Consider the following 11048-nt stretch of genomic DNA (forward strand, 5'->3'; position numbering starts at 1 on the left):
CACACCTCCACCCCGATGTCTTCCTAGGGCTCTCCAATGTGTCTTGCTATGACCAAGCTCTTTGCTCTAAGGGTAGCTTGTCTGCGATGTCTTTCTCCCTAACATACAGTTCTAACCCCTTTGGGGAGTCCAAAGGCTCCTGGAGGAGGAGGTGACTTCTGGGGCACAGCAAACCAAGATGTATGCTCCCCAGAGCTGACTTGGAAGCTGCCTGGCCCTTCTGCCTCCACCCCCTGCTGCCCATGTGCACCAGGCAGCCGGAGGAACGAGCCACTGCCAGGTTGCCAGCCTGTCCCATGCTGTCTATGTGTCTCTGTCAAGAGTGAATGAAGTGGGAAAACCAGCAGAGCAGCGTGCCCTGAAAGAGTTAAAGACGAGTGCCAGCTGCAGGCAGAGGTGAGGCAGCTGCTTCCACAGGGAACTGGTGCCAAGGGCTTAGCTATGGGCCCCAAGCCCCGTAAAACGCAAGCCTCCCTTTAACTGTGAGAGGAGTCCCCAGGCTTGTTAAGATACTGGTTATGTAATCTTGTAAGAACAAAAAGCTGGTTTCTTTTGGAGACTCCTGGCTCAGTGCCTCCACCAGCTCCCTTGTGGAGGTGCCCAGCCCCTGGACTTGCTACCTAATACCACCCACTTTCTGCCATCTCCCAAGGCTCAGAACTCAAATGGGGAAGCCACAGACTAAGAGGGGCCTCAGGGAAGCCAGGTGTCTCTTGCCAGGACTCTTGTTGCAAACAAGACAGTGAGGCACTGGCTTGTGAGAGTCAGTTGCGCACATCTCAGTAACTTCATATTTGCAGCTGAAAATCAGCCATTGTGGTAGCATTTACACCACCGAAACTGGCAGGCCCGAGAGATCGGGACTCCTTTTGTCTTCGAAAGCTGGTTGTTAAACATTTACCAGCACACCACTGACCAAAAGTGGGCCCGTCTGGCTTGTCCCCCAGAAACCTGGGAGTGCCGAAACAAACCCCAACGAGAGGGAAGAGAAGGAAAAAAAGCCCTTACCGCATCTGCATATCAATTCTTTGAGCTAATTTTCTCATCCGTTCTTGGCAACATTTTAGCAAATCTACTTCCTGAAATGAAAAATGTCAGAAAGAACGGTGCCTCTTAGAACCTGACAGCCTCGTCTTTCCGGCCAGAGCCCTTACCTCTCCCCTTCCCTCCCACCGACCACCCTTGACCCCAGGAAGTGAAATGTCAGTGTGGAGCTTCTGCCTCAATCCACATAACCCCAGGGCCAGGTAGTGAAGGGTTGATTGTGGAGGCTCCACCCTTTTTTGCCCTACTTTTTTTTATAGACTCCTAGAATTAAAAAAAATAGCACCTTCTATGTGCCAAGCACTCACTTATAGATTATTTTATCATTACATTAAATAATGCATATGAAGTAGTACAGCCTATGACATATAGTAGGTGCTCAAGAAACACTAGCTTTCATTATGGTTATTGGTGTATTATTATCATGTCCATTTTGGGAGATGAAAAGACTGAGGGTCAGATAACTCCGTTTCTCCCTGTTTCTAAACTGCAAACTAGGCCTCCACCCATGCTTTCTGAGCCCTAACTTTGCACAGGGTGACACGTGTGGCTTCTGCTCCTGACAGGTAGCTCAGTAATGTCTCTGACCTGCTGGCCTTCCCGCCCCCTTCACGGCACTGGGCAGACCCAGGAGATGCCTTACCCGAATAAGGTTTTTCTCCACGTTGTCATGGACCAAATCAATCCCGATCCTCTTCTCTCGATGGTATAGACACTCCAAGGCCACCTGTGGGAAGCAGGGGAAACAGTATATTCTCCCTGCAGCTGTTTGCAGACCCTGAACAGAGAGACTCGCATCCACCCTTGTCACAATCTGTTCTTTTCTCCCAGAAACCTGGCTGCTTCATGTGACCTCTTTACTGGGCATCAGATGGGCTTCTGCTGCCCCTTCTCCCCCGATGAGAGCTGTGAGTTGCCATATGACCAATGCATCCAGAGATGCAAGGCCCATGTAGAGAAAGCAGGATAAAGTAGCGTCCCAAGGACCAATTTTGATTCCCATAACTGCATCAACAGCCCCAAGCCTTCCCAAAATACGATAATACATAGAGTAAAATTTCATAATAATTTCAGATAAGATGGTGTTGGCTGCCATCTTCCATGTAGCTTTTCTTCTGATTTCAGCAGAAGGAAGCAGGATGTCAAGGTCTGAATGTCAGGATGCAAATGAATCTGAGAACCCAGAAACAGGAAGGAGTCACTGACCTGTGCCACAAGGGTTTCCAGAGCCCCTTCTCGGAGTCATGCTCTGTTGAGGTGCTGGGGATAGCACAATGAACAAGGCTGACAGTCCCCTAGGAGAACGCAGGCTCTCATGCAACCTGTGTTCTCCTAAGGGAGAGAATACCCATGAGAAGCTCAGTCAGACTGGGCGCAGTGCCTCCCTCATGCCTGTAATCTCCACACTTTGGGAAGCCAAGCTGGGAGGATCACTTGAGCCCAGGAGTTGGAGACCAGCCTAGGCAGTATAGTGAGACCCCATCTCTACAAAAATTGAAACTTAGCCATGGGTGGTGGTGCGTGCCCATAGTCTCACCTTCTTGAGAGGCTGAGGTGGGAGGATCCCTTGACTCCAGGAGGTCTAGCAGTGAGCCAAGATCATGCCACTGCATTCTAACCTGGGCAACAGAGCAAGACCCTGTCTCAAACAATAACAACAACAACAAACCAGAAACTCAATCATTTCCAACTGTGTGAAGGGCCAGGATGAAAATATTCAGAGTCACGTGAGTGGGTGAGGAGTAAGCAGCGCAGTGGTCAGGGAGGAATTCTCTAAGGAGGAGAAGGACTGAGTCATGAAAAGCAGAGATGCAGAGCTGGGTAGGAATGGACCAGAAGGGAAAATAGCAGGTGCAGAGGCCCTGAGGTCAGCAGAGGAACAGACAGGAAGCCATTGGCACTGGAGTAGAGGAAGTGAGGCTAGAGCAATATCAGGGACAGGGGTTATGGGGAGGGGAAGGAATTCGAGAATGAAGATGTTAATTTCTGGGAGGCCATCAAGGGAACTAGCGGTTGCTGTGAGGACAATGGATTAGAAGGGAGCAGGAATTGGGAGACCAGGAAGGAGGTGGAGGACATTGCACAGGGAGAGGCTGCCTGGACTGTGGGGGCAGCCCGTGAGATAGAACTGAGATGTTGATGGTCCCCCTGCCGCCACGTGGCTAATCAGAGAAAGCCACATGTGACCAGTCAGAGCTGGACTTTCCAGACAGGAGGGGGGCATGAGAAGAGAGTGGGAGGGAGAGCAGTAGGTTGGGGATGCTGCAGTGGGGCTCTGAGAAGCAGCCTTGCCTGTACTCCTTCCCAGGGAGAATCCGGGGGTGGGGATAGGGAGACAGTGGACCCCTCCTCCCGCTCCCTGCATCCATGGGTTTGGAAATCCCAGAGTGGTGGAAACCTATGCCGTGTCTCCCAAGGGAATCCGGAGGCAGGATCTCTCCTACAGAAGCACCTGTAGCTGCAGGAGGCTTCCAGGCAAGAGGTCCTGAGTTCCCCACACACTCCAGTGAGCAGCCAGTCATCATCCTGTGTGGCCAAGATCAGCTCCTGTAGGTGCTGCTGGTTCCTTACCCAGTGTCCACTCAACCCCTCCCATGATTCTCTCCTGGATGCAGTGAGAAACATTCACTTATCCAGACCCCTCTGCAGCCAGAGAGCCCATGCAAGTGCTGGCAAACAGGCTATAAATGGAAACACACGACAGACTTTCTGGAAAAGACATCCCCTGATAAAAAGCGACGGTGCCCCTTGGTGTGTCTGCTCTTTGTTCTATTCAAGGGCCCCGGGCACATAGGGACTTGCAATATAAAATACGAAACCTCCTTGGAAACTGTAGGGCAACATGCTGTGGGTGGCAGAGCAGAAAGAGAGGAGGCTGGGTCCCTTCTGGCACCAAGTTGAGGCTGCAGCCGCCTGATCTGTCTCCCTCTGGAATTTTCCTTATGACAGAAACAAATTCCGGTTTGGCTAAGCCATTGTTGTGGCATATCTGTTACATGCAGCCAAAAGCAATCCTGACTGAGCAGGGAGATGACTGGAGGCTGGGAGACCAAAGAAGTGTCAGGATTGTCCACATTTAGTTTTTTTGTCGGTTTGTTTTTGAGATGGAGTCTTGCTTTGTGGCACAGGCTGGAGTACAGTGGTGTGATCTCAGCTCACTGCCACCTCCGCCTCCTGGGTTCAAGTGATTTCCCGGCTTCAGCCACCCAAGCAGCTGGGATTACAGGCATGTGCCACCATGCCCAGCTAATTTTTGTATTTTTAGTAGAAACGGGGTTTCATCTTGTTGGCCAGGCTGGTCTCCAACTCCTGAACTCAAGTGGTCCACCTCCAAAAGTGCTGGGTCTACAGGCATGAGCCACAACGCCCAGTCCACATTTAGATATTCACTCATTTATGCAACATGTATTTATTGAATGCCTACTCTGTGCTTCGCCCTGTCCTAGGCTGGGAATACATTCAAAACGTTAGTGTCAACAACATCAGTCAGCACCAACATTGGTCACCATGGACACACACAGACACACAGGTGCCCTGCACTGAATAGCAGTCTTGAACACATCAGTGACAAAGTAAGCAAAAATCTCCACCTTGATGCAGACTATCCTATTTTCTAGTATTCAATCAAGTGTAGAGCATGTTAGAGGATGTTAAGTATTATGGGGAAAAATGAAGCAGTTATGGGCTGGGTGCAGCGGCTCATGCTTGTAATCCCGGCACTCTGGGAGGCTGAGGTGGGTGGATCACTTGAGGCCAGGAGTTTGAGACCAGCCTGACCAACATAGTGAAACCCTGCCTTTACTAAAAATACAAGAATTAGCTGGGCGTGGTGGTGGGTGCCTGTAATCCCAGGTCCTTGGGAGGCTGAGGCATGAGAGTTGCTTGAACCCAGGAGGTGAGGGTTGCAGTGAGCCAGGATCACACCACTGTACTCCAGCCTGGATGACAGAGCAAAACTCTGTGTAAAACATAAATGAGGCAGTTATTTGAAGTATGTGCTCTCAGGACCAGAACACACACATGCTCATACATGCACATGCATGTACACACATGCTGAGGCACGCATAAGTGTGCACACAACATCTCCATGAAACCCCTGCAACTTTGATGTAGCCTCAAGGAGACAAGGAAATTCTATTCAGTCCAAGAAACACTGATTTGACTGGGATGATCCTGGATTGACTGAGATTGTATTACTGATCGTATATACGATGATGCAGTTCAACGTGACCTGCAAGGTGCCTGCCACCTTGATCTTCAGTTAAGGGATGTGGAATGAGCACACAGTATCCCCATCACACGGCCACAGCCCCGTCCCTGCCCCTGTACTCACCTGCAACGGGGAGTTCACCTCATCCGCCGCGCACTCCAGCCGCCTCTTGACCATCTTCAAGTTCTGATTCTCAGTTAGAAGCCTGTCCAGCTCGTAGCTCAGCTCTGACTTCCAGAAGCCGATGTCCAACAGCCTCTGGCCCAGGTTCCAGGAGGTGCCCTCCTGCATCTGGTGCGTCAGCTGATCCTTGTCCTGCAAGAGCCTCATGGAGTCGTCAGTCAGCCGGCTGGCCCACAGCCGGGAGGCCTCAGCCCCACGCACCTGCAGCTGGTTGGACTGGTCCCAGTCGTGGGGGCTATAGCGAGAGAAGAGTGCGGAGCGGAGTGCGGGCAGGATGGTGGGTGGCCGCAGGGTGCTGGGGGTCTCGTCTGGGCAGGTCTGGACGTTGGAGATCTTGGAGAAGAGGCTAGGCCTCCATGAATTGAGGTAGCGGTACCCGGGCCGGCAGTAGGGCTGGTAGCACTCCTGGGTCACTGGAGCCTGTATGGCTGGCAGCGAGGTCAAGCCACAGCATTTCTTGGGGCTACAGTAACTGGCGGTTTGAGTGGTCCCAAGAAACTCCATCCTTACCTTGAGCCCCACTTGGGCAAAACTCTGTTCAAGGGGCCTAAGGCATCACCAGGAAAGGGGAAAGCGCTTCTCTTAGGGACCGGCAGAACCTCTATGACTTAGCACCAGTGTCATAAAGCCTGGAGGGAGGGACCTTTAGCGGGGCCTTTGCTCACTTACAGGCCAGCTGGGGCCATCTTGTCCAACACAAAAAGACAGAAACAGTAATCACCAAAGTGAATGTGAGTTTCACAATCCACAGATTCAGATGCAAGCAGTGACATTTTATCTTCCTATTACAACTGAATTGTGTTCCCAGACCTGACTCGGCCCCATGGGAGGAAAATTAATGTAGTTCAGTCATTGAATTCAATCATCACGGGCCAATTTGGTCAAAGTGACTTGTTTTCTTTGTCCCCAACATGGCATCAAAATGGTCTACCTGAGGCAAGGCATGGTGGCTCATACCTGTAATCTTAGCACTTCGGGAGGCTGTGGCTGGAGGATCGCTCAAGTACAGGAGTTTGAGACTAGCCTGGGCAACATATTGAGACCCAATCTCTACAAAATAATGTAAAATGAACTGGGCACAGTGGCTAACGCCCGTAGTCCCAACTACTCTGGAGGCTAAGGCAGGAGGATCACTTGAGTCCAGGAAGTGGAGGCTCCAGTGAACTGTGATCACACTACTGCCCTCCAGCCTGGGTGACAGAGCAAGACTCTGTCTCCAAGAAAAAAGAAGGTCCATTAGTACCACAGAATACCACTCAGCAATACTACTCAAAACAGCATGAATGAATCTCAAATGTTAAGCTATGTGGAAGCAGCTAGGACATCGTGTAATAGTCCATTTATATGACATTCTGGAAAAAGCGAATCCATACGGACAGAGGACAGATCAGTGGTTGCCAGGGGTTAGAGGTTGGGGGAGAGTTGTTGACTCCAAAGAAGCCCAAGAAAATTGGGAGGGGCGAGACAGTATGTTCCAGATCTAAATTATGTTAGTTACACATTTGCCAAAACCCATAGAAGTTTCCACTGAAAAGAGTAAAGTTTACTGGACATCAGTTATACTTCAATAAACCTGATTTTTTTTCTTTTTTTTTTGAGACAGAGTTTCGCTCTTGTTACCCAGGCTGGAGTGCAATGGCGCGATCTCGGCTCACTGCAACCTCCGCCTCCTGGGTTCAGGCAATTCTCCTGCCTCAGCCTCATGAGTAGCTGGGATTACAGGCACACGCCACCATGCCCAGCTAATTTTTTGTATTTTTAGTAGAGACGGGGTTTCACCATGTTGACCAGTATGGTCTCGATCTCTTGACCTCATGATCCACCCACCTTGGCCTCCCAAAGTGCTGGGATTACAGAATAAACCTGATTTTTAAAAATAGAGGGAGGGATCTTGAGCCTTAGGAGGCAGAGACCATGTCTATTTTGCTCACCATTAAATTCCTGGCATCCAGCACACTATTGAATGAGTGAATGAATGGGTATCTAAAATGAGAGCTTTTTTGTTCCAGAAAAGTTTTTCAACTCTATATTCTATAACAATTTTTGTTTTCAGAGAGGCAGTCTTGCTCTGTTGCCCAGGCTGGAGTGCAGTGGCATGATCACAGCTTACTGCAGACTGAAACCGTTGGCTCAAGTGATCCTCCTGCCTCAGCCTCCCAAGTAGCTGGGACTACAGATGCATGCCATCATGCCTGGCTATTTTTATTTTATTTTTGTAGAGATGGGGTGTCTCACTATGTTGCCCAGCCTGATCTCGAACTCCTGGCCTCAAGTGACCCTTCCATCTTGGCCTCTGAAAGTGCTGGGATTATAGGCATGAGCCCTCCTCCCCGCACCCAGCCTATGATAATATTTTAATTACACCAAAAAACTTTCCTCTCTCTTTGGCTGGTGACACTAGCAACAAAATGACAGGGTATAGAACAAGGGGAGGGCTTGATTTGCTGGCTTCTTTCTGCTGTTGAAACGGGAAACAGATGAATCTAACTCTCAAATGGTCTTTGTTAGTAGAGTACAATGTTCGATGGCAATTTTCCCCCAATTGCCTAAAATCAGGAGTGGATATGAGAGGGCCAAGGCAGACAAAGTGAAGATAAATAACATTTAGTAAGCATCTTCCATGTTCTTGTGCTTTACATATACTAATTTGTTTCATTTCCACCGCAAACCTTTAAGGAAGGCTTCACACCCACATCTTCTAGAGTGGGAATCAGAAAAGCAGGTGGGCTCTGGTTCTCTCAATGTCCACAACGCTTACCTCTCAGGATCTTCTAAGATGGGGCGCCGCATACAGGAGGGGCCTGCACACAGAAGGCAGGTGAGAAATAGACAAAATAGATTGGGGTAATTTTTTAAGCACTAAATGGTTATGGTAAAGTATCTTTTTGGAGGGAATTGTGAGGGGAGGTGAGAAAAAAAGGTTTTTTGTGTAACAATAAGTATAAAGTGAAATTTAGGGTTTCTCGTCAGCCTTGGCTTCTTGTAGTCTCCCCAGATATAATTAATGCTACCAGATTTTTCCAGAGATAATTCATACATATATAGTATACATGTAGATAATGTAACACAGTATATTAATAAAATATCTAAAATATTTATAATAATACCAAGTGTTAACACATAGTGTTACCACACTATAATGTTAACAAAATGTCTATGATATTTATGTTTAGTGATAACATACAGTGTTAACACACTATGATATTAATGAAACATCTATGATACTTACAGTATCTAGTGTTAAAACACTATATTAATAAAATGTCTATGACATTTATAACATAAATGTTACCACGTTAACACAATTACATTAATAACATTTTCACTGTATTTATAATATCTACTGTTAACACTATGATATTAATAAAATATCCAGTGTTAACACTATGACATTAGTACAGACAGGGTGCAAAACCACTGTAATATTAGCAGTAATATAGCAAAGATATTACGCACAACATCACGGGGTGTAAAACCACTGTGGTATTCGCAGTAACATGGTGAGGATATTATGCAACACATCACAGCGTGTACACCCACTGTGATACTAGAAGAAATATCTCCCATTAAATATTACAAATAGTATCAAAAAATATACACCCAGAGTGTACACTCACTGTAGTATTTGGAGAAATATCTCCCCTTAGATATTATGAATAATATCAAGTGAATGTTCACACACACAGTGTATACCCACAGTCATATTAGGAAGAATATCTGCCCTTAGATATTACAAATAACATCACAGGGCATTTCTTCTCTTTCCTAGTTTTTCTTACCTTCTCTCTTCTCCTTACTTTGCTTCTAATATTGATGTTACCATTCTCACGGGCTCATACTCTAAGTAACCTCTACCTCTTAATCTCTCCAGGGTTGCCATAAATAATTTGTCACCACAGGCCATGACTGTTTTCTTCGTAAGGTCCCTCACTGTGCACACTTGAGTTCAGGCCATCACTCATGTGTGGATCGGTGCAATCAGCCTCATTCTTGTCCTTGACTGCAGCCCCTTTCTTTGTAAATTCATTATGCATAAAGCCATTGAGTTTTCTAAAGCACTGCTTTCAACCTGAGAATGCGAGCAAGCACTTTTAAAGAGAATCAATATTTCCGTGTAAGACCTTTTAATTTTGAGGTGTTTTGAAGTAATCTGAACAGTTTTAATACATAAGCTGTACAAAATAGTGTAATTTCTGACAGAATTTTAGAGTCAGCCATTAACCTGTCTCCTACTCTCCCCTAACCTTCTCAGCTTTGACTTCTGCTTTTCACAACACAGCGTAAGTATTTGAGGCAAACTGGTTGCTATTTCCTGACCTCCGAACAGCGGCACATGGCTTTCCTCCTGCTGTGCCTTTGTGCGTTCCAGCCAGCAGGCCAAGGTCTCCTGTAGCTTCTCGATCGCGCCGTGGAAGCCAGGACACTTGCAGGACAGCTTCTTTTACTATTTCTGTTTTCCCTGACTGGTCTTCCTCTTTGAGCTTTTGAGGTTCTCTCTTTGGAATCTTTTGTCGGCCTATACCCTCTTGTCTGACTGTTTTAATCAATGTCCACAGCTTTGAGAACTACTTCTCTATGGCCATTTGCCAAGTCTTTCTCCTAAGCTCTCTGACTGCGTTTCCGACTGCTGCAACGTCTTGGCAATGCAAACGGAGCGTGCCCAAAGCTGAACTTCCTCCATTTCCCAAGCCAAACCAGATCCCCAAATCTGGACTCTTCTAGTTTTGTTAATAATACTATGAAATCTCCCAGTTCAGTCTTCACACAGAAAATATAGTGGTCTTTTAAAATCATCTTTCTGCTTAAAATGGCTTCCCAGCAAAGTTAGGAATAAAACCCTAACTTTCAAATCTGATTGTGATATGATTTATATTCAGCCACATTAAAATCAGATTTATTATTTTAAAAGATAGAGACAGAATTTTCACTTTGTTGCTAGGCTGGTCTCGAACTCCTGGGCTCAAGTGATCCTCCCACCTCAGCCTCCCATGTGGCTGGGACTACCGACACATGCCACAGGTCCCAGCCCAGGACCATGGTTTATATCATCTTACCATCTGTATAAAGTGTCGTAAATGCCTGGTTGATATGAAAGTAGGAGGTTCTAACACTACGTTACTCTAAGTATTAGATGTTATCAACTTAAGGGCTGAACCTGAGCAGACTATGCTGCTAGAGATTACAGTGTTCCCAAGTGGAGGTAAAATGATAATGGGCAAAATTCTCCAAAACTGACATACTGAGGGCAGGTGAAGAAAAACCCAAGAAAGAACCGGTCACGATGTCATCTGCAATCTGTTGTAATGCTAGCAATCCAGTTGGGTTGTGGCGTTTCTTCATCTGTTCTTAAATAAGGCATTCCAAGTCTTCCCAAAAAGCCTGTAATCCACACAAAGACTGAGGATGCGCATCTCACTTGCAGCAGAATGGCCCAAACGTAACTTGCTCCAATACAACCAATCTTCCCCCATCTCTCTTCTGAATAGCTTTTACCTCTACTATTTAAAAACAAATATAAAACACAAAATAATAAAATCAAAGCATTGGAAGAAGCAGTAAGAAGTTTGCTTTTAGTGGGGGTACCATTAGGCATTCTTAATGTCAAAGAAAA

At 46.9% G+C, this 11048-nt stretch overlaps 1 protein-coding gene across 1 annotated transcript in view; it reads right to left on the reverse strand.

Moving 5' to 3' along the window:
• The window catches only part of TEKT5 (tektin 5), a 75697-nt gene extending 65377 nt beyond the window's left edge, over positions 1-10320 (reverse strand). The window contains exons 1-4 of the mRNA XM_064362871.1: positions 9217-10320; positions 5378-6123; positions 1688-1771; positions 1009-1079 (exon numbers count right to left, since the gene is read on the reverse strand). Coding sequence (XP_064218941.1) covers positions 1009-1079; positions 1688-1771; positions 5378-5941 — 719 coding nt within the window. The 5' untranslated portion in view covers positions 5942-6123; positions 9217-10320. The remainder of the gene's footprint in view (positions 1-1008; positions 1080-1687; positions 1772-5377; positions 6124-9216) is intronic.
• Between the last annotated feature and the right edge of the window lie 728 nt (positions 10321-11048).

Source organism: Aotus nancymaae, unplaced genomic scaffold (assembly GCF_030222135.1).
Source record: "Aotus nancymaae isolate 86718 unplaced genomic scaffold, 86718_ANA_hifiasm-v0.15.2.pri h1tg000049l, whole genome shotgun sequence".
In the NCBI taxonomy this organism is placed as follows: Eukaryota; Metazoa; Chordata; class Mammalia; order Primates; family Aotidae; genus Aotus; species Aotus nancymaae.